At 37.8% G+C, this 24910-nt stretch overlaps 1 protein-coding gene and 1 pseudogene across 1 annotated transcript; both read right to left on the bottom strand.

Moving 5' to 3' along the window:
• Positions 1-4384: 4384 nt before the first annotated feature.
• Positions 4385-8341, bottom strand: LOC122992790 (caspase a-like). The gene is made up of 7 exons (XM_044366719.1): positions 8231-8341; positions 6472-6773; positions 6008-6181; positions 5664-5910; positions 5286-5456; positions 5046-5155; positions 4385-4931 (listed from the first exon to the last, which is right to left on the bottom strand). Exons 1-7 carry the CDS (start codon positions 8235-8237, stop codon positions 4809-4811), a joined length of 1134 nt encoding a protein of 377 aa, XP_044222654.1. The 5' UTR covers positions 8238-8341; the 3' UTR covers positions 4385-4808.
• Positions 8342-15558: 7217 nt separating this feature from the next.
• On the bottom strand, positions 15559-24550 carry LOC122992320 (annotated as a pseudogene).
• Positions 24551-24910: the final 360 nt, after the last annotated feature.

Genomic DNA, 24910 nt, shown 5'->3' with positions numbered 1-24910 from the left:
GTTTTTTGGCCCTTTTAAACTGCTGCATACTTTGTGCTATAAAAATCATTCAACTGTCAATCTATGCAGCTCATTCAGCAGATAAGTACTTGTATTTTTCTGGAATGTAGCATGTTTCAGCGATTTTATATAATTTTTTAAAATGTTAAAATTTATAATGGCAGTCAATGGGACGAAATGTCCAACTGAGTTGGATCCTTTGTCATTTTGACACTCAACTGCTCGGACGTTCCTTATCCTACAGATGCCTTTTGAACTATAAAATGTTCACAAAACTTTGAATTTTCAAAGTTATCAGATTGTTTAGTGATATCTTTTATAGTTTTTCAGCAAGAAACAGACATCAAGTCTCACCAGTGTGTCATGTGATTGGGCACACATCCTGCAGACTGTATTGCAGTCAATGAGAACATGACAGGGACTCTCTATCAATTAAGGTTCAGATCTCAAAAACTATAAGTCCTATGTGAAATGTATTTACATTTTGAGAGAGAGGAGGCTTGTGGCAACATACTGAGGCAAGATATGTGCTTGAGGAGTTAAAATTGTGGGAGTGACAGCAGTTTAGAAAAACATTACTGATCACATGACACACTGGTGAGACCTGAAAAAGTCTGAAAAACCTCTGACTTTGGGCTTAAATTGCTGAAAAACTACAAAAGATATCACTAAACAATCAAGTTTTGTGAACATTTTACAGTTTGAATGGCGTCTGTGCGATAAGGGACTTCCGAGCAGTTGAGTGTCAAAGTGACCAAGGTTCCAACTCAGTTGGACGGTTCGTCCCATAGCCTGCCATTATAAATTTTAACATTTTAAAAAATTATATAAAATCGCTGAAAAATGTTACATTTCAGAAAAATACAAGCACACATCTGCTGAATGAGTTGCACAGATTGACAGTTGAATGGTTTTTATAGCACAAAGTATGCAGCAGTTGAAACATGGCAAAAAACGTACGGAAGATGGAATAAGAACTAGAAAATGCAATTTCTGTAGAAATTGCATGTGATTGCTGAAAGCAAATTTAGATTGCATAACTGGAAACTGAACACTATTGAAAAATCTAGCAAGATTAAAATCAGCAATGGGTGGAATTGAACCTACACCATCATGTTTGTAAGAGAGACATACTGAGCTAACATGTCACACAACAATACTAGGCCAGATTTTGGTGTTTACTCAATTTCAATTGCATGAAATTGACAAAAAAGCAGTTCAGTTCAGCTCAGCTCATTAAGCAGATTGACATCACCTGGACTCCTTCATCCCTCAACTCCTCTGAGTTCTGCCCTAAGCAGGGCTCGAACTCACAACCTTTGGATCTATAAGGAATTCAGAAATGACATGAGCTTAAAACACTGGACTAATCAGACATGCTATATGGTAAAGGAAAAGATGTCTTTAACAAGCATATCATTCCACATTTTAGGTAATAATGTTAAGGTGAGCTAGAGTGGAATTGAATTATGGTACAGGATAAAGATGTGAAGCAACTTTGTACATGAGAGCAATATTATGAGGAGCACTGCAGTGAGCAGGTAACAAACACACAACCTTGTCATCTAAGGGGTAGCTGATCATGAGAACAGTGTTCTAAACCACGGAGCCAACAGACATTCCCAATAATGAAAGGAAAAAATCTCCATTTTGATGATGAAAATGTATTTGTCTCAAACTAGAGCTTGAAGAGCTTGAAAGAGTGAGAAGAAGAATGACGCTATTAAATGTGGGCCCTAAAAAAAAACATGTTGATGTTTGGTGTATCTGTGAGAACAGATGAGAATCACCTCCTCTGCAGGCCTGGATGATGACGATGGGGAATATGTCTTGTTTTTTGTCATACATAAAAGTTAGATACCAGTTACTGTATCGCTCAATCAACCAGACAAAATAACTCTTTTGATTTACACTAACGTGAGAAAATGTGTTGTTTTTTTAAATCAAAAGTACCTTTCCAGTGAGGTTTGTGTGTTTCACCACCTCCTATCCCAACTCTTTAAATTGTTTCTCCATGTTCTGCTCGTCTATATCTGCTCCATTTCTGTTTTTTTCATCAGTAAATGTTATGTTAGTGATTAGCATGGCGACACGACTCCTAATGGAATCTAAAAAATGGAAATTTAAACGAAAAAAGTTAAACGAAGTTGAACGAAAATCTATCGTGATAATTTACAGGAAAAATGTACTGTATATAGTAGACTTTAATTAAGAAAAAATGTAGCTTAAAGAAAAACATTTTATTTCTTGATAAATTATGCACAAGAAACCAACTTAATGTTGGTTAGTTTTACATCAAAACTACATTTTTCCATAATGTTTCCACGACTGGCAAATAGCTGAAGGTAAATCTGTCAATTAAGACCATGTGACATATTTGATAATGCTTAAATGAATAACTAACACTTTTATTATTCTATTTTTCCCTCAGGAATGCTTCAGTTGTTTGGATGAGTGTCGGTGACCACTCCTGCTCTGTCTGGGGTTCTGCAGCTGTCAACGGCAAAACACAACATCACTGTTCAAAATGAAGTTCTTCTATTTGTGTACTACACCTTTGAAATATATCAGCTCACCTGGCTGAGCGGGTTGACCAGAAGACGGACCCAGGGTTTTGTAAAGTGCAGGATGTCTGTGTTGAAGGTGAGCAATCATCTTCCTGCTGGCTTCATCTCCTTTCTTCCTCACTATGTCAATGAGGCAGCGTGCCCTGTCTGTTGTGGTTATGTTCTCCTCAAGTATGGAGTCTATCTCTCTGTAATTCACAATACTATCATGTAAAAGTTCATCCAGGAGCTGATTAATAAGTTCGTCATTCGCCCTCTCCACAAACTTAACCCTCACCTTGAAAAGCTCCTTGTCTAGAAGAGGGAATATGAAGCAAATTTTTTTTTAAAAATAACATATTTTATTCTCTTGAGATGATTTCAAAGAAGGTGCTAATGATGACCATAACTTAACATCATATTATTAAACATTATTTACAAAAACATCAATTTTTCATCAGCTAACCTTGTGATGAATACATTGTTGAGATAATCCAACAGACTTCAAATGGCGTATTAAGTTGGAAAATATTCTCAACCCATAAAAACCACTTGATCCTTCAGTTCATCTGTAATATCCAAAATTAACAAATGGGGATATCACTTATCCTGACAGTGATGAAAGGATGCTTGGATGTTTAAATTCTGAAAACCATCTGAAATCAATTTGTGATTTAATCATCTTTCAGTAACACTTTATGATAAGGTTAATGAACAAATGTTCAAGTGATAAATATAAATGAATGCTTGAAGTAACTGTAAGTAGAAAATAATTGATGATCCATTAAGCATTAACTAATCACACAAACTCACAGTAATTAATAGTGAGCCACAAGAATCCATGATGCATTAAATCATCATGAATCATGCATTTTTTTAACTCATATTATAAAGTGTTACCTATTTCTTCATGGTTTGTGTGTATATGTGTTGTCAAACACACTAATAGTGAACTATGAGTACTTCCCTTTTATATTGCGGGAGGAGGGTTGGCGGTGGTTTGTGCCCTTCCTCCTCACACAGTGTAGAAAAGAAGCCTCCAAAGAATTTCACATCATAAATCATTAGACCATAAGTGATATATGTTTTAATTTAATGTCTGCTTCTTTGTCAGAATCTGATACTTTAATAAAAACCGGGCTGACCGGCGCTCTTTGAACATTTGTTGGAAAACTGAAAACTGAAAACTGAAAAAGTTTAAGAAATATTATCTCTAACCCCTATCCTTCTCACCGCCTGTATAACACAAACCAGACACGATAAACACAGTTTATAGAAGTTTTTGTCTGATCGCCTTCACATTGCCGCCAACTTTGAAGCCATGTTACTTGCAAAGTGCATTTAGACCGAGAACTCTTACCTGCCATCACTCAAATCTCAGATTACTGGATTATTTAAATTGAAGTCTGCAAATTGCGCATGGAAACTCCCCAGCTCCCTGTAGTCTGGTGGGTGCGTAATAAGCACTGGGCGGTGGTCTCCGTTTCCTGCTTTACATCAATAATGTCCATATTTTCATCTCATGCAGACTATAATGACTAATTGCTACACTTGGTAGTGCTGAGTGTTATTTGCTGTTAAGACTGTTAACTTTGCTGTATGTTGTTGCACTTGCACAGAAATTGATAAATATCCATGAAGACCAAACCTTACTCTTAAGTTTTTACACCACTAATGCTTTAATGTGTGCGCGCTTTTAGTTTGTTAAAAAGAGTAATAGTAGCCTTTTACTGTATCTAAAAGATCAATGTTTTATTTTGTTTAGGTGGAGACAAAAAGGAAAATCATGGATTAAATGACAAAATACACTGATACAAGAATAAATGATAATTCAGAGACATATCAAACCATTCTCTGTCTTTCCTTACAATCTATTAAAGACTGAAATCACCATAACAAATGCTAAAAGTATCATTTTCATGTGGAGTCATTAAAACAGATAAAAACAGCAGTGTGTAATTCATAATAATTCATCAGTAGCAGTTATACAGTACACCAAGAAAGTTTTCACCACTTACCACCAAGAGTACATATTGATTATTTCATGTAGATACAACAAATATGATTCTTAATAGTATTTTTCTTCATATCATTTTCATCACACATTAATTACATTGCCTCAGCTGACTGTGGAGCAGACAAGATTACTTTTTCATGCAGTATAAACAAAGTTCAAGGCTACACTTTGTATTAACAAAGCAGTTCCTTATAAAGCATTGCAATCATAATGTTTAATGTTAAACAAACTGCATTAAGCAACACTCAAGCCTGACTCAGTGGCCTGAGGTAGAAGTGTCTTGTTAAACTGCATCTGTCTTTGATTGGCATCTGTGTATCTTGACCTCTCTCGGTGCGGACTAAAAGATCTTCAAAGCGTCGCATCACCTGTGAGGTTGAAACAAACAGTGTATGACATTAAGCAATCAAATAAAACAAGATCATCATGACTGCTTTCTCTTTAGTCTTGTTGCCTGAGAGCTGATATTACTTTCCACTTACTTTTCTGAAAAGTTCCTCAATGTCATTTTCACGCCAGAATTTGTAGAACACCTCAACAATGTACTGGATAAGAAGAGACCCTTTATTTGGATGTCTATATGAGACAGTATCTACAGGAAAAACATACAGACAGTTTTTATTACATAAGGTAACTACTCTTAGCTGTTATCAATGCAGATTATTGATGTTTATGTTCCTGAGCTTTAGAATGAGATCTGATAATATTTCAGACAGACTCACCAGGAGTGCAAGAAAGAAGAGAAATGAAGTCTTTTTCTTTGTGTGCACGTCCCGGAGCATCATCCTGGATGTCTTCTTCACCAGCAGACAAGGACAGACCTGGCTGCTCCACATTATCACAAACCACAGCTGCTTCTGCACTATCACTAACAAGCACAGATCCATCGTTTCCTGAAATACATGTGACATACTTTAAATACAGTGTATATGAGCCTCATCATTTGAAGACAACAAATAAGACATTAGAGGACTTTTTTTCAGAGAGTCAGAGTTTTTTTCAGCATCTTTCAGATTTTCATATTCAAATACACAATCAACTGTGTCCTGACAGAAACTATGTTGATGTTTGGTGTATATGTGAGAACAGATGAGAATCACCTCCTCTGCAGGCCTGGATGATGATGATCTTGGGTTTGTTCAGCAGCGCTGGACATTCCTCTGTCCCCAAGTGTTTGTAAATGTTATCAATGGGGAATTTGTCTTGTTTTTCATCCGGTTGCCCCTTTTTATAGTCGACACCGCAGACAGCTCCCATTTCCCCGTGAGACATGATAACCACAAACACACTGTCTGTCTCTTTGAGTTTTGGATGTTTGGAGAACTCAGTTACAGCATCATCAAACTTCTGCGAGAACACATAAAAGTCAGATACCAGTTACTGTATCACTCAATCAACCAGACAAACAGATTAACTACAGATTAACACTAACATGAGAAAGCACCTTTCCAGTGAGATCTCTGTGTTTCACCACCTCGTATCCCAACTCTTTAAGTAGGTTCTCCATATTCTGCTCGTCTTTCTCTGCTCCATTTCTGTTTTTTAAATGAGTAAATTTTATGTTGGTGATTAGCAGGGCCACACGACTCCTGATGGATTCTTCAGTCACAAGGTAAGGCTAAAAAATGGAAATTTACACAAAGAAAGTTAAACAAAAAATTGTTATAATCATTTGCAGGAAAAAATTTACTATAGCTACTTAGTAGACTTTAATAAAGAAAATTAAGCTCAAAGAAAAACATTTTATTTCTCAATAAATGATGCACAAGAAACCATCTTAATGTTGATTAGTTTTGCATCAAAACTAATTTTTTTCCCTGATGTTTCCACTACTGGCAAATAGCTGAAGGTAAATCTATCAGTTAAGACCATGTGACATATTTGATAATGCTTTTATGAATGACTAACCTGATCATCGGTTGGTCTGAGTGTGGTTGACGACTTCTGCTCGGAGGACAGGTTTTTGTAAAACATAGAATCTCTGTGTTGAAGGTGAGCAATCATCTTCCTGCTGGCTTCATCTCCTTTCCCCATCACTGTGTCAATGAGGTAGCGTGCCATGTCTGCTGTGTTTTTGTTGTCCTCAAGTACTGAATTTTTCTCTCCGCGATTCACAACGCCATCCTTGAGAAGGTCATCCAGGAGCTGCTTAATAAGTTCTCTGTTCACGTTCTCCACAAACTTACTCCTCATCTTGAAAAGCTCCTTGTCTAGGAGAGGGAATATGAAGAAAAAAAGAATGACACATTTCAAATTTTTGTCTCTTGCGGTGGTTTCAAAGAAGGTGCTAATGATGAATCAGACAGAACATTAGAAATATTTACAAAAACATCAACTTTTCACCAGGTAACTTTGTGACAATGCATTGTTCAGATAATCCTTCAGTTCATCTGTAATATCCAAAATTAACAAATGGGGTTGTCACTTATCCTGACAGTGATGAAAGGATGCTTGGATGTTTAAATTCTGAAAACCATCTGAAATCACTTTGTGATTTGATCATATTTCAGCACAATTTATAATAATATTAAACAAACATAATAATAAAACAAATGTGATAAATGAATGTATGAAGCAACTGTAATTAAATGATCATTGATGAAACATTAAACATGAACTAATCACATAAACTCACAGTAATTAAATCATCATGAGTCATGCCTTAGTTAGACTCAAGAGCTTTTATTGACACATGTACGGCAACACTGAATTAGTGAAATTTGGCTTCCTAGAGCTCAAGTTGCAATTAGAGAACATAATAAATAATAACAAGTATTAAAAGAGAGAGAGAGAGAATACAGAGATAAGAAAGAGATGAAATACATATATGTGTGTACATATATATATATATATATATATATATACACACACACATTAGGCCTATATTGCAAATATATACTGCACATTTAAGTGTATTGCACATTAGTGATGAGTAAATATATGTGGATATGTGAGTGATGCATTACTTTTTTGAGCCGTTATTAGTGTTAGCATTGTTTCTGTATGCTTTATGTATATAAGGTGGAAACTGCTTATATGGATCAAAAAAATTGGGATAGAATCATTTCTCTATAAATGCTGTTTAAATAATTCACTTATAGTAATCAAGTAGTCCGCTTACAGTGTTCATTTTGGGGCTTTTCATACATGACAACATTTGGGGAAAAAAATGAAAACTATGATGATTCTATTTTTTTTTAATTTTCTCTCTCTCGCTCTCGGCTTTTTCAAAATGTCGGGAAGCCGTCAGCAAAGCCTAACTTTACTTTTAACGTTATCAACTTTAGAGAAATGTCCTCCCCTCTTCCTAGTAATGTTTTTGTCTTCCCTCATGACAGAGTTGTACAGTGTTACAGGTTGCGTTTCTCTTATTTCATCTCGTTTTCTTTTCTTTACTTTCCCTTTCTTTTTGCAATAGGCGGGCATATAGGTGGCATATTCAACAAAATGCAGACTCATCAAGACTTTTCTTTGACAGACATTCGTTGTAAAAGTGAGAAAGTTTAAGAAATATTATCTCTAACCCCTATCCTCCTCACCGCCTCCGTAACACAGACCACACACGTTAAATATTAGTTTATGGAAGTTTTTGTCTGATCGCCTTCACATTGCCGCCAACTTTGAAGTCATGTTACTTGTTAAGTGCATTTACACCGAGAACTCTTACCTGCCATCGCTCAAGTCTTGGATCACTGGATTATTTAAACTGAAGTCTGAAAATTGCGCATGAAAACCCCCCAGCTTCCTGTAGTCTGGTGGGTGCGTAATATGGATGTATCAAGATAGGAGAGTTCTTTTTATACATCCATGGTGCGTAAAGGAAACTGGGTGGTGGTCTCTGTTTCCTGCCTTACGTCAATAAACGTACTTTAAAAAATCAGTACAACAGGGTACTATTAAGGATTAAAAATGAACCATAAAAATACACCAATCAAATATAAGATGAACAACACATATTCTAACCACACATAAATCATGCCTATTGTTACTTTCAAAGCATATTTTGAAAGCCAAAATGTTGCAAAACTGCTGGTTAAAGGTTCACTTCACCCAAATAACAAAGAACACAGTATCATATGCAACTCTAGTGTTGTCTGGCCACACATACTGCATTTAAATACCCAGATATATTTGTTTGGGGGCTTTTCATACCTGAAGAGGGAGATTTCTTTTTCCTACTTTTATGTGATGTTTAGCATATGAATAGACCTTCTCATAACTGTTGAGCATTGTTAAAACAGTATGTGCATCTATATTTTCATCTCATGCAAACTATAATGACTATTTGCTTCACTTGCTCAGTGCGATTTGTTGCTAAAGCTGCTTAAAATAGTGCATATTGATTACTTTTTCATGAAGTATAAAGAAAGTTCAAGGCTACACTTTGTAGTAGCAAAGCAGTTCCTTATAAAACATTGCAATCATAATGTTTAATGTTAAACAAACTTTGTATTATGTAACACTCGACCTGTCTCAGTGGCCTGAAAAGAGATAGAAGCGTTTTGTTAGAATGAATCTGTCTTTTGGTCTCAGAGAGGAAATCCTCAAAGTGCAAAGCAGAGATGGGTGCGGCCTTGACACAGTGTGCGTGCCATGAGGAAACAGAGGGGAAATCATCATCAAAGCGTTGCATGACCTGCGAGGTTGAAACAAACAGTGTATGACATTAAGCAAAGCAGATAAAACAAGAACATCATTAGTGCTTGCTCTTTGGTCTTCTTGCCTCACAGCTGATATTACTTTCCACTAGATAGATCGTATCTTATTATATATGAAAATTTTACATGCAGAAGAGAGTTTACACTTGAAAAACTTACTTTTCTGAAAAGTTCCTCAATGTCATCTTTATGCGCAAAGGTGTTCAGTACCTCAAAAATATATGTGATAAGAAAAAATCCAAGGAATCTATTTTTATATGAGACAGTATCTGCAGGAAAAACATAGAGACAGTTTTTATTACATTACATTTTATTACATAAAAAGAAGAGAAATGAAGTCTTTTTCTTTGTGAGCATGTCGTAAAGCATCCTCTTCGATGTCTTCTTCACCAGCAGACAGGGACAGATCTGGCTGTTGCACATTATCACAAACCACAGCTGCTTCTGCACTAGATACAACAAATATTATTCTTAATAGTAGGCCTATTTTTATTCATATCACTTTCACGTGTGAAATCTGGCTCTCTGGAGCTCCCAAATGAACACACTGTTTCTTGCTACGTAGATCTATATAGTTCAATGACGACAATAAAATGAATGGAGCATTGTGCACAAATAATTCTAATGCCAACACATAGGGATAGAGTAAATATAGCAGAGATAAGAAGTATTTCAAGGCATTGTATAGGGATGATGTGGAATAACACAGAAGGCAGATTACATATGGCTTCGCAAGTGAGCGGTAAGTGAATTTTGAAAGAATTTTTTGATGTTTACTGTTTTGCTCTCAAAAAGTGTGTAATTGCATCTCATGCATAGTGTTTTCCATGCTATTGCAAGTATTGTGTTTATCAAAGTGATGTTCAAATGTGTGTGTTTTCCAGTTATGCCAAAGAGCCAAGTCCGGTTCCAATCTGTGTTATTGCTCTGTGGGAGGTTGCAGTGTTTTTGTAGAATTGTCTTGATGTATGTGTGAAAAACCTGTGCTGCTGTGCATGTTTGATATATGTGTGCCAGATATTCAGGGTTCTTGTTACAGACAGTACATGTTCTTGTGTATTTTTGCTTGTTGATTTGATGTAAGATTATACCTGTGTCGATTCTCCTGTGTCTGATGTTGTAGTCCATGCTGATTGTGATATTGTCCATTAGTGGTATGTCCAGATTAGTCCATATACTGTTTAATTTCTTGTTTGGGAATAGTTCTTTCCATTGGTCCTCTGCAGTCAGTGTCCTTTTGATTTTGTCGATGAGCAACCGGTACCAGGTTTTTGTCACCATTTCTTTCAGTTCCTTTGTTTTTCCTCCTTGTTTAAACTGAAATTGAGGAAGGGCGGCTCTAATGTCTCTTTCCTTCTGCTTGAGCAAGCCCCGCCAGGCAGGGTCAAGGGCTTGCTCGAATTTTTCACCAAGTTCTCTTATGTAACATTTCCTGTATAGTACATTCTTTTCTTTTAGGTTTTTACACACCCTCTCTAGGTTAAAGAACCCCTTCCCGTCCACAATTTGTTCCACCCTGGTCAGACCAGCTGCCCACATGTGACTGCTGGTCAGGGCCCTCCCCCCACAGACAAAAAACGGACTGTCTAGGAAAGGTATTTGCAGCACATGCTCTTTAGTACTGCACTTTGGCCAGAGGTGGGACAGAATCTTGCCCCATTCCTCAATTATCTCCTGGTAGAAGCCAGGTAAGCTGCCACAGGCTTTTCCGGGGAGAGAGACGCGTACAACCTGTGCGCGCTCCTCCCTGCCAAGTAACTAGCCAACCAGTCCTCCCAGGGGTATTGCCGGTCCGAATTGAGAAAATGTCTAACAATTTTGACCCTGAGTGCATCTTTTTTAGCACCGATGTCAATTAAGCCTAAGCCCCCCCTCCTTTTTCTTAGCAATTAACAATATGTGAGCAATGGAATTTCCCTTTCCCCCCCACAGGAAGGAGATTGCTGCTGACAGCGACTTTAGTGCCTACTGCGGCAGCTCACAGGTTTCCAAAATGTGACTGATTTTTGACAGTATCAGAGCATTAACTACAATTACCTTTCCTTTCAACGTCAACCCTCTTGCTTTCCATAGGTTAAGAACCAACTGTACTTTCCCTATTATTTCCCTCCACCCTCTGTCCCTAGCCTCCACCTCGTCACCTCCTATATATACACCCAGTATTTTCCTGCACCCATTATTTACACGCTGTTTTTGATTTTCATCAAAACGTATTTGGTTTTATTAATTTTGGCACCTGACGCCTGACTGTATACTTCGAAATGTTCCAAAATATGATCAATACTGTTACCTGATTTTATTGTTATTGTGATGTCGTCCGCAAACTGAGTTATTTTCACTGTATTATCTCTTGGTGTTGATATTTCTTAAATTTTATGGTCTTTAATAATGCTTCCTGACAGCAGGAAGTTTAACATTCATCTTGGGTGCATCCCAAGTCTCTTAAACCAAGTGAGGAAACCAAGTGAGGAGAGAGGAAACAAGGAAATATGTTTTTGGAGAAATGAGACGTCCTTTCCTCTGAAGCATCACATGAAGCAACGTCTATTTGGGATGACGACGCCAGCTGATCACAGCTGGATCAGCTGTCAGTTGGCTTTAACAGCTGTAGAAACTTCTGATGGAGTTTGTGTCTGCACACATGTGCACTGTGATAATAATAATAAAGGCTCAGTTATCGCTGCCAGAGCAGCAGTGTATTCTCTGTGCAGCCTGTTACCTGTTTAACAAACACCTGTACATGAATAAAAACCTGCATTCTGTATTTATACTGTGCACTGTGTCCTGCTCAGAGGCACAGGAACCATTTCTACTAGCAGAATGCGTTTGTATTATTTATTAATTATTTGAGTCTATTTCTTTTGTGGCTACGATTAAATCAATATTTTACAGCTGGTTAATACAACAGTTCTCACTATAGGAAGGCTATTACTTAATGCTATGATGACCTAATGACAATACAGGCTGAATATGAACATGACTGTTGAAACTGTAGAAGTAATCACATCCCTCCTTACATATTGTAGGCTACTTAATTTGCAGTGAGAAGTTGTTTCCTTTACATTTTCCTGGAGTAGGCAAAGTTACAGACTACAGTGCCAACACACACACACACACCCCTAGGAGGCCACAGGCCCATTCTGCCTTTTACACACACATGCGCACACATGCCTCCTGGTAACTTTCTAGGTAATGTTATTGGCACATTAACTCACTTTTTTCCATCGTGCCACTGCTCCTCTCATTACGGTTATGGGTTTGGCTGCAACAATAATTATGAATAAACACTATGAAAAGTCACCTTTTACAATTTGAGACACACGGACAATATATCCTAACGTTACTTTGCCACCTGAAATGTCTGGTGAACAAGCAAGCTAGCTTGCAAATTACATAACATTAGGCTAACGTTATTAACGTTAAATATTTTCCCAAAGTTGGAAGGTCTATGTTAACTCAATTCATAATTTCAACTTTCCACATCCACCCCAGTTTGTTTACATTTACAAAGGAGTTAAAAGTAGTGTCATCACTTGAGGAAATAGCCAGCTGGAGTGAAAAGGGGGATCGAGAGGGATAAAATCAGTGTCATGATGCTGTCAATTTGCGGTCTCTTGAAATGACATTACGAATTTGTCAATTATGATCATCCCCGCTTGATATTTGGATGAAGGCTGGGGGAATGAATCCGGTGCTATGATTGGTCAAACTCTTCTTCTTCTATTGCATTTCGGCAGGCTACAAGCTGCTGCCTCTTGCTGTTAGACTTGAGTACTGCACGTGCACAATTGAGCCATGGATGTATGAATTGAGCTCACAGGCGTCAACAGCTTTTTGCGTACTTTAGAGTGACAAATCGTACCAGCGTACTTTGATGTCAAAATGCATACCTGCTACGCAAAATGCACACAGGTTGGCAGGTCTGCACAGTGTGTGAGTGAAAATCATTAGTAGCCATTTGTCTTTGCCTTGGTTGTTTCACTGTCTGACTCCCCCCTCCCTCCCTCTTTGACCTGGTTAAAGTGTGTCTCACCTTTAACCACAGTGTGTTTATCTGTTGGAGAAGATCAGGCAAGTACTCTCAGCTTTGGCCAAATCTTATCAATACGTTCCTGCTCAATCTGCAGAAAAAGAGAAAAGATATAAATATCAAGTGCTGTTAAAGAGTGCTGCTAGTATCCCTAAAGCAGAGGTGGGTCTGGATCCTCAGAAGGGGTCAGGAGATGAATCAAATTGGTGGCAGAAAATGTCTGGGCAGGACATTAATAAAAAACATAGTCTGCCACACAAAATTAGCTATTTTTCAGACTTTTTCTCTCGTTCGTATTGTTGTACGTCTTAAGGCAACTTGCCTCTTCAAAACAAGTCTGAGAAAGAAATTCAGTCTCTTTGATTGAAGAGCTACCAAACAAAAACACACTGCCTCTAGAGGCTTCAGTGTTCATTACAGCCACAATATGAACAAACAGTATTCTGATGATTTTTCATTACAAGTAATGGAGCTAAAAATATAAAGTTGACCAGAGGGTGGTGCTAGAAGAGAGGTCATGGAGTCATTAAATCTAGAGTGTTAGATTGACAGAGGACAGATTTATGGTCAAGTTTAGGGCAAAAACTGCTGTCTTTAAGCCCAGTCTGTGATTGCCTGACCTTTCCCAGCTCGTTGCAAATCCGCTGGTTAAACTCTTTGCCCTCCAGACACAGGAAGTCATCTCCAGGTTGCAGGATGCCACATTTGGAGGCGATGACACGGGCAGTGATGATGTTGTCTCCGGTCACCATGTGGACAGTGACCCTGGCCCGCTGGCACTTTCTGATGGCTTCTGGTACCTGATAAGAACAGAAGAAAAAACAGGTAGATAGTGAATAACATATGTAAAAACTGACAAAAACTGATGGCAGCAGCTTCACACGCAGCAGGAGTTCAGTTTGGACATTTTAATGGACAGAAAGTCCATCTTTGTGTTGATGAAAGTTAATAAACAGCTTCATCTTGTGGTGAAATCTATGGAGGTATGTTGTAGCTGTTTATATTCTAGAAAGTAACATTGCTGCTGAAATGTTGGCTCTGTGGGGTTTAATGTTGCCTGTGAGACATCTGTAGGATTAGTGGACTGTTCTTGGTAGCTGTGAGATGCTGCATTCAGCCCGATGGCTGTCAAGATATTCTTAAACATATTTTTAAAAGCTTGCCCTAATTGAAAGGACTGTCAAGTGTCTAAGAATCGTGCTGAAAGTTGCACTGACTATCAGCAGGAGAAGGACAACTGAGGGAGTCACATGTCTAAGTTGCCACAGTCCCAGCTGTAAAGTTGAAATAATGTCTTGTAGTTTTCTGACACATGGTTTGATTTATTACCCTTGTGCGAAAATCTGAAATGCAGGAAACAGCTAAAATTTTATGTGTATAAAAAGATAATAAAGGTGATCAACTCATGGCTATGATCAATTTTATATATGTAAAAATATGATCTCATGTCAGTTCTGTCCAGTCACATCATTTTAAAACCTGTAATAGTGCAGCATCTTGCATGTAATACACATTACTGCTCAGGCAGTGATGATGTCAAAGGCCCTCTGTGGGCTGCAGTTTGTTTTTCCAGATTAACTTCACTCTGCACATTATCTGAGGAGCTGTATCAGCAATAGTGATGACACTGTTACAAGGCAAGTTTATTAGCATATGGTCTCTTTTGTAATCAATCACTAGGTTGGTAAAAACTATTCATTTTTCATTTTACTCTTTCGTCAAAATAGTTTCTTTCAATAAGCCTCAAGTCATTATGGTATGTTTGTTTGTCAGTTGTTTGTGTTGCTTTGTATGTACTTTGAGTTTTTTTGCTGTAATGTATGCATATGTATTGTGGAGTTTTGTGTTTTGTACTTAAATGTATGTGTATATATTGTTGAGTCTTGTGCAGTTTCATACTGTATGTATTTTACTGTTGAGTTTTATATATTTTAAAAGCCCATCTAGGGACGGCATTGCAAACTAGCTTAGGCTATAAATGCTGTGTTAAGTTCATGGTATATACTTGTCCCTATACAAATAAACATTGAATAAATCAAGCATTCCCAAAACATCTCTTCTCTCACAAAATGTCCCTGCAGCCCCTGAATATCAGCACCGATCAGAGTCAGATGGATATCCTTTGAGAAGCTTGATAAATACAGATCATGATTACCAGGTGGATTGCTGTCAGCCCTTAATTCATTTCACACATTTAGGAGTTGATGTTACATGTAGAAACATTTACGTAAACGAGTCTTAAAATAAAAATGGACCACAGTGTTTGACGGAGCTCCTTCTCAGATGTTCTATGATTAACTGGGGCAGTTAGAGGGGGACAACCTGCAGCTGTGTTGTACTGTGATTGGCTGGGAAGTCTCTGTAGGCAAGGCAGATGGTTCTCAGGCCCTCTGACGCCATAGACTTGATCACGTTCTTCACCAAAATGTCTCTGTCCTGAGGTTTGAAGGCTCTGGCCTCACCGCTGGCTGTCAGGATCTTACTGCACCTGGAACCACAAGACAGGGTCATGTAATCGTCATCTGACTGAGCACAGAGCTGTATAATCAGCAGCAGTAAACCTACTTCCCAAGCAGGATCTCAGAGGCCCCTTTGCTGAACATTCAGTAGCTGCCGTCGTGGTTCTTCAGCACAGTGCTCATGGACTTCCTTACTGAGTTAAAGGTGTACACCTTGAACAGTTTCTCCTCGGGGATCTTGTTGTGGACAGTCTGGTAGTCTTTATGCAGGTCAAGGGTGAGTCCTAGTAAGGCACGTTCAGTCTTGTTTCCCACCTGGCGAGGCAACCCGCCCTCCTTCTCTGGAGGCTGAAGGAAGCAGAAGGTGTGGGAATTAAACTCACAACTGCAGCAACACAGCAGCTGTGAGACAACTTTCAACAAATAAAACAACAAAACAAAACAAGTGACATTAGTTTAGTGTTTAAAGTATAGGTTCACATTTTTTCTAATCTATCTTAATACAATAATCACATGTCCATATATACACGCTGACACAGTTTTTACTTTAGTCACTGTAATCATTCTTTCCTGTCCATACGGGCCGTGAAGAGATTCAATGCATGAGATGGAGAACAAAGTTCACTTCCATCAATCTGTAAAAAATGTATTCTAAAGTTAATATGAGGCTTTAGTAGGATGAGTTAGACAAATAAAGATGGTATGTTGCAGTCTTTACAGAATTTCACAACCATAAAAACAAAGACAATGTCTTTTTAATGCAGGTCTGTTTTCAGTCTGAACACCTGCTGAGAATACTTTGGAGTAGAGCCAAAACAACTGGTCCAAAACCTAGTCAACTGACAGAAAAGATGATCTGCAACTGTTTTGATAATAGTTTAAGCTTTTTTCAAATAAAAATACCAAACATTGTCTGGTTCCAGGTTCTCAGTTGTGAGGATTTGCCACTTTTTGTCTTATGTGACAATAAACTGAATATCTTTGGGTTTTGAATTGTTGCTCAGATAAAACAAAACATTTAATCACAAGACTTTCAACATTTATCACTGTCTTTGTTCATTTTATAGACCACTAGTTCCCAACCTTTTCAGCTAGTGATCATTTATAGCCAGACTATGTCTGTTGGAAACCCCTTGTCACAGGTTGTGAGCAGGTGAAGCAAAGACTGATGTTAATTCTCACATTGTTTAATTTCCTGAGGAGATAAAACCCTGCAGTATCACACATTAAAAAGAAAAAAACATGCTGAGGGAAAAATTGTGTGGCAGTAATCATCTCATGACCCCTTAGATTCATTAGACGACCCTCTATACTAGACTAATCAATTAATCAAGAAAATAAATGTAGACTAATCGATACTGAAAATAGATATTAGTTACAGTTACAGTGAACTGACTGACAAGAAACTTGTTACAACACTTGTTGGTACTTGTTAACTCTTGTAGTGGAAACTGTCTCCACTGTGCTGTGATCTCTGACGTGGGTCAAGGAGGCAGTGATCAGATGAGACCTCTCCAAACCAACCGGCTCTCAAAGGTCAAATGCTTAAATCACAAAGCTTTCTGAATGGACAGCTATTTTTACAGCTCACCATAATCTTGGAGGTGTAGGCGCAGTTGACCCTGATGCCCAGGACGAGAAGGTCCAGGATCTTGGTGGAGATCAGGTCTGGCTTTGGCACCTTCTTGTTGTAGCATCTTCCCATGGTTAGCGTGCCCGTCTTGTCGGAGCAGATTGTCGTGGCGTTGCCCATCGTCTCACAGACTTCTAGGGGGCGGACTAGGTTGTTGTCCTTCATCATTTTCTGACAAATGAGTAGAGCAACATTACCGGAGGTGATTTCCCCTAAACTTACTAATGACAGTCCATAGAATGAATAGTAATGCTCCAGGATTATCTGGGAGGGGGTCAAATGGGACATTAGTTCATCTTGAGGTTCTTACTGCTCCAACCAAAGGGTCAATAAATATTGTGAAAACTGTACAACTGGTGTGTGGTACAAAATGTATTAATATGACATGAGAATAGACACATGGTATTAGACAGATAACTATGTCAGTTTCAATTACGCTAGACTAATGAGAATTTTTAGGAAAATTCAATTATGAAATCATATGGATAAAAAAAAAGTACAGGTTGATTTTTGTAAAACCGAATTTCTGATAAATTAAGAAATTTGAATCAGTATACTTTAGGATCAGTTCAGCATGGTGTAGAGTCTGATTCAGTATCCAGCTCTCTTAAAACATCTACTGTTTTACCTGCTGCTGGTAACATAACTGCACCTTCCTCCTGGGAATGTACAGAAGCTGATCACTGTTGATGAATTTAAGTTAGTTTTAATTAGTTATAATTACAATTAAAATAAGTTCACTTTCAAATCAAATATCTTAAAATATGAGTAGACAGTATTGTTCTTTCAACTGCATTTATAACATTTTTTTTTAATCAAAATGTTACTTAAACATGTCGTGATATGCTACTTCAGTACACCTCAACAACCAATATTACTGGGACCACTACAGAAAATTGCAGTTGAACATTTAATATCCAGGAATTCACCTTGCAGACACTACCACTGAAAATCCCTGTAATAAACTGGCCTTAATTTCGCACATACACGATTATCATAGGCTTGTGTTTTTTATCCTGTCCCCTCGACCAGGTCACTCTTGAAAACAGATTTTAATGTCAATAAGACTTTTTATCAGGGTAAGGAAAAGAACATGATTTGGCTGTATGTGTTCAGGCTGACAAGCTGTATAATACTAAATACAAACAGACCTTGACTGAATAGGCCAGGGAGATGGTAACAGCCAGAGGGAGACCTTCAGGCACGGCTACCACCAGCACAGTCACACCGATGATGAAGAACTTGACCAGGAATTGCACATAGATGGGCAGACACTCCTTGGACCAGGGAACTCCCTGAGTCCAGAAGGTGTCAATCTGGAAATTAATAATTAGGATGAGGATGGTGAGAGTTGACATGAACAGACCTGAAGGCAGACAGAAAGACAGAGAGTTAACCAGAGTTAACCTAAGGCCGTTTTCTAACCTGCATGTTTTAGTTTGGTTGAATCTGACATCTCTGTTTCCCCCCCGATATGGTTCGTTTAGGCAGATCCGAGCACAGCAATCATACTCAGGTGGGGACCAAAACAACCTCACCAAGACAGAGAAATGTGCTACATTGAGTAGAGCTTCTCATTCATTGTTATTTTCTATGTGGAAATTAGCATGCATTAAAGTCTTACTTGGCCTATCCGATATCCATGGCATACTGACTGAGATCCAGAGTCACAGTGGACAGCAGGCAAGAAATGGCTGGTAAGAGATAAGACAAGAGATTAGAGCCGGTGTGTGAGAGCTGCCTGAGCATTAATCAGGTGAATATTAAACATTTCGCTCAGGAACTAAAGGCATCTAACTCTGCATGGCATTCTCTGGACTGCGGAGCATTGTCTTCTGGAGAGTAGGCAGCAGCAGCTCCTTGAATTCGGATTGGGAGACATGATGCAACAGGGAGCCGCTTTTGTCCAAAATGTGCTGTTGAGGTTTTGTCTTGCTCATAAGGACTGACTTGATGTACTGATCCAACAGGGCACTCTGGAAAAACAGCAAACAATGTTATATGAACATTGCAGCCACAAAATATATCTATCTGAGAAAGAAACATATGAATGCACTGATCAACAACATCAGACTAAAAATGCGAACTTAAAAAAACTCAATTTATGCTTCTTGATTGTAGCTTTGTCCTTCTGAGCTGTGCAGAAGTCTAAACACACCCCCAGCATGTCCAGAGTAGTAGGGCTCTGGTCCAGGCTCAACAGAGTGCCGATGTATTGATCAACCAGTCCAGGGTTCTGGTGAAAACAACACCATGTCAGAACTTTCCAGCAATTATGCGTATGTCCTTAATACATGCATTAGGATCAGAGTTGGATTAAATACAATACCATTCAAAAGTTTGGAGACACTTTCTCATTCAGGTTAATGGGAAGGTGAGTCCAAACTGGTACTGTATGTATATAGACCAATATCACATACAGTATGTCTTTTGTTATTGGACTTTACAACTTGACAACAGCAACATGTTCTCGACCTGCATCGCCCCCCACACTCTGATTTATTTAGTGATTTAGATCAAGTCAATGACTGAAGTGAAACAAAATGACAATTCAGTCTGATCAGGCTGGATCCTCCTTTTACGTCAACCTGTGTCTTTTAGTGCTGGTGTGTTCTATACTCACCTTCTCCCAGAGGTGATTGAGATTCTTGAGGCTTGATTTCCGAGCCTTAGATTTGGCTCCACCCACCACCTCAGCCACAAGGTGGCTCTGAACCTCCACCTAAAAGATTTAAGGCAGACAAAGCATTGACAGAATTTTTCACAGACAATAATAATATCAATGATGTCATTTCAATTTTAAAAAGACAGTTTACTGACCATTTTCTTCCAGATGGCTCCTTCTCTTTTCTCTGGCGTAGAAAACACAATGGGCACTAATAGGCAAGTCCAAGACAAGCTGATAAAGGCGGCAGAGCCTGTGCTTTTACTGAAAATATAATATGGCAAACAGGAGAGAGAGAAGAAACAACCAGGATAAAATGAAACAAAGAATAGGTTCCTAGACACACACATACACTTTAATTTAATCTGTAGTCTGTTTTTTTAAAATGTTCCTTTTTATGCTAGTGTTAATTAGTTAACAGTAGTCATTCTTTATTATGTGATTGCTGAAAGCAATCACACTTTGTTCTTCTCACTCTTTATTCTTATTCCGTCCTCCGTACGTTTTTTGGCCCTTTTAAACTGCTGCATACTTTGTGCTATAAAAACCATTCAACTGTCAATCTATGCAGCTCATTCAGCAGATGTGTGCTTGTATTTTTCTGGAATGTAACATGTTTCAGCGATTTTATATAATTTTTTAAAATGTTAAAATTTATAATGGCAGTCAATGGGACGAAATGTCCAACTGAGTTGGATCCTTTGTCATTTTGACACTCAACTGCTCGGACGTTCCTTATCCTACAGATGCCTTTTGAACTATAAAATGTTCACAAAACTTTGAATTTTCAAAGTTATCAGATTGTTTAGTAATATCTTTTATAGTTTTTCAGCAAGAAACAGACATCAAATCTCACCAGTGTGTCATGTGATTGGGCACACATCCTGCAGACTGTATTGCAGTCAATGAGAACATGACAGGGACTCTCTATCAATTAAGGTTCAGATCTCAAAAATCATAAGTCCTATGTGAAATGTATTCACATTTTGAGAGAGAGGAGGCTTGTGGCAACATACTGAGGCAAGATATGTGCTTGAGGAGTTAAAATTGTGGGAGTGACAGCAGTTTAGAAAAACATTACTGGTCTAAAATTATCTGTGCTCTCCACTGTGCCTGATAACATGACACACTGGTGAGACCTGAAAAAGTCTGAAAAACCTCTGACTTTGGGCTTAAATTGCTGAAAAACTACAAAAGATATCACTAAACAATCTGATAACTTTGAAAGTTCAAAGTTTTGTGAACATTTTACAGTTTGAATGGCGTCTGTATGATAAGGGACTTCCGAGCAGTTGAGTGTCAAAGTGACCAAGGTTCCAACTCAGTTGGACGGTTCGTCCCATAGACTGCCATTATAAATTTTAATGTTTTAAAAAATTATATAAAATCGCTGAAAAATGTTACATTTCAGAAAAATACAAGCACACATCTGCTGAATGAGTTGCACAGATTGACAGTTGAATGGTTTTTATAGCACAAAGTATGCAGCAGTTGAAACATGGCAAAAAACGTACGGAAGATGGAATAAGAACTAGAAAATGCAATTTCTGTAGAAATTGCATGTGATTGCTGAAAGCAAATTTAGATTGCATAACTGGAAGCTGAACACTATTGAAAAATCTAGCAAGATTAAAATCAGCAATGGGTGGAATTGAACCTACACCATCATGTTTGTAAGAGAGACTTACTGAGCTAACATGTCACACAACAATACTAGGCCAGATTTTGGTGTTTACTCAATTTCAATTGCATGAAATTGACAAAAAAGCAGTTCAGCTCAGCTCAGCTCATTAAACAGATTGACATCACCTGGACTCCTTCATCCCGCAACTCCTCTGAGTTCTGCCCTAAGCAGGGCTCGAACTCACAACCTTTGGATCTAAAAGGAATTCAGAAATGACATGAGCTTGAAACACTGGACTAATCAGACATGCTATATGGTAATGGAAAAGATGTCTTTAACAAGCATATCAATCCACATTTTAGGTAATAATGTTAAGGTGAGCTAGAGTGGAATTGAATTATGGTACAGGATAAAGATGTGAAGCAACTTTGTACATGAGAGCAATATTATGAGGAGCACTGCAGTGAGCAGGTAACCAACACACAACCTTGTCATCTAAGGGGTAGCTGATCATGAGAACAGTGTTCTAAACCACGGAGCCAACAGACATTCCCAATAATGAAAGGAAAAAATCTCCATTTTGATGATGAAAATGTATTCGTCTCAAACTAGAGCTCGAAGAGCTTGAAAGAGTGAGAAGAACAATGACGCTATTAAATGTGGGCCCTAAAAAAAAACATGTTGATGTTTGGTGTATCTGTGAGAACAGATGAGAATCACCTCCTCTGCAGGCCTGGATGATGATGATCTTGGGTTTGTTCAGCAGCGCTGGACATTTCTTTGTTTCCAAGTGTTTATAAATGTTATCAATGGGGAATATGTCTTGTTTTTTGTCATACATACAAGTTAGATACCAGTTACTGTATCGCTCAATCAATCAGACAAAATAACTCTTTTGATTTACACTAACATGAGAAAATGTGTTGTTTTTTTAAATCAAAAGTACCTTTCCAGTGAGGTTTGTGTGTTTCACCACCTCCTATCCCAACTCTTTAAATTGTTTCTCCATGTTCTGCTCGTCTATATCTGCTCCATTTCTGTTTTTTCATCAATAAATGTTATGTTAGTGATTAGCATGGTGACACGACTCCTAATGGAATCTAAAAAATGGAAATTTAAACGAAAAAAGTTAAACGAAGTTGAACGAAAATCTATCGTGATAATTTACAGGAAAAATGTACTGTATATAGTAGACTTTAGTTAAGAAAAAATGTAGCTTAAAGAAAAACATTTTATTTCTTGATAAATTATGCACAAGAAACCAACTTAATGTTGGTTAGTTTTACATCAAAACTACATTTTTCCATAATGTTTCCACGACTGGCAAATAGCTGAAGGTAAATCTGTCAATTAAGACCATGTGACATATTTGATAATGCTTAAATGAATAACTAACACTTTTATTATTCTATTTTTCCCTCAGGAATGCTTCAGTTGTTTGGATGAGTGTCGGTGACCACTCCTGCTCTGTCTGGGGTTCTGCAGCTGTCAACGGCAAAACACAACATCATTGTTCAAAATGAAGTTCTTCTATTTGTGTACTACACCTTTGAAATATATCAGCTCACCTGGCTGAGCGGGTTGACCAGAAGACAGACACAGGGTTTTGTAAAGTGCAGGATGTCTGTGTTGAAGGTGAGCAATCATCTTCCTGCTGGCTTCATCTCCTTTCTTCCTCACTATGTCAATGATGCAGCATGCCCTGTCTGTTGTGGTTATGTTCTCCTCAAGTATGGAGTCTATCTCTCCGTAATTCACAATACTATCATGTAAAAGTTCATCCAGGAGCTGATTAATAAGTTCATCGTTCGCCCTCTCCACAAACTTAACCCTCACCTTGAAAAGCTCCTTGTCTAGAAGAGGGAATATGAAGCAAATTTTTAAAAAAAAATTACAAATTTTATTCTCTTGAGATGATTTCAAAGAAGGTGCTAATGATGACCATAACTTAACATCACATTATTAAACATTGTTTACAAAAACATCAATTTTTCATCAGCTAACTTTGTGACAATACATTGTTGAGATAATCCAACAGACTTCAAATGGTGTATTAAGTTGGAAAATATTCTCAACCCATAAAAAGCACTTGATCCTTCAGTTCATCTGTAATATCCAAAATTAACAAATGGGGTTATCACTTATCCTGACAGTGATGAAAGGATGCTTGGATGTTTAAATTCTGAAAACCATCTGAAATCAATTTGTGATTTAATCATCTTTCAGTAACACTTAATGATAAGGTTAATGAACAAATGTCATCAAGTGTCAATCAAGTGATAAATATAAATGAATGCTTGAAGTAACTGTAAGTAGAAAATAATTGATGATCCATTAAGCATTAACTAATCACACAAACTCACAGTAATTAATAGTGAGCCACAAGAATCCATGATGCATTAAATCATCATGAATCATGCATTTTTTTTAACTCATATTATAAAGTGTTACCTATTTCTTCATGGTTTGTGTGTATATGTGTTGTCAAACACACTAATAGTGAACTATGAGTACTTCCCTTTTATATTGCGGGAGGAGGGTTGGCGGTGGTTTGTGCCCTTCCTCCTCACACAGTGTAGAAAAAAAGCCTCCAAAGAATTTCACATCATAAATCATTAGACCATAAGTGATATATGTTTTAACTTAATGTCTGCTTCTTTGTCAGAACCTGATACTTTAATAAAAACCGGGCTGACCGGCGCTCTTTGGACATTTGTTGGAAAACTGAAAACTGAAAACTGAAAAAGGTTAAGAAATATTATCTCTAACCCCTATCCTTCTCACCGCCTGTATAACACAAACCAGACACGATAAACACAGTTTATGGAAGTTTTTGTCTGATCGCCTTCACATTGCCGCCAACTTTGAAGTCATGTTACTTGCAAAGTGCATTTAGACCGAGAACTCTTACCTGCCATTGCTCAAATCTCAGATTACAGGATTATTTAAATTGAAGTCTGCAAATTGTGCATGGAAACTCCCCAGCTCTCTGTAGTCTGGTGGGTGCGTAATAAGCACTGGGCGGTGGTCTCCGTTTCCTGCTTTACATCAATAATGTCTATATTTTCATCTCATGCAGACTATAATGACTAATTGCTACACTTGGTGGTGCTGAGTGTTATTTGCTGTTAAGACTGTTAACTTTGCTGTATGTTGTTGCACTTGCACAGAAATTGATAAATATCCATGAAGACCAAACCTTACTCTTAAGTTTTTACATCACTAATGCTTTAATGTGTGCGCGCTTTTAGTTTGTTAAAAAGAGTAATAGTAGCCTT

The sequence above is a fragment of the Thunnus albacares genome, chromosome 11 (genome assembly GCF_914725855.1).
Source record: "Thunnus albacares chromosome 11, fThuAlb1.1, whole genome shotgun sequence".
NCBI classification, from domain to species: domain Eukaryota; kingdom Metazoa; phylum Chordata; class Actinopteri; order Scombriformes; family Scombridae; genus Thunnus; species Thunnus albacares.
The sequence above is the reverse complement of the archived record's forward strand: the minus strand, read 5'-3'. Positions and strand labels throughout refer to the sequence as shown.

What these genes read in the sequence shown, in the direction of transcription:
- LOC122992790 (XM_044366719.1), bottom strand. An exon ending in ACAGAGATCTCACTGGAAAG is followed by an intron (nt 5,911 to 6,007) that starts GTGCTTTCTCAT and finishes GTGTTCTCGCAG; the next exon opens with AAGTTTGATGATGCTGTAAC. An exon ending in TTGAGGAACTTTTCAGAAAA is followed by an intron (nt 4,932 to 5,045) that starts GTAAGTGGAAAG and finishes TCAACCTCACAG; the next exon opens with GTGATGCGACGCTTTGAAGA.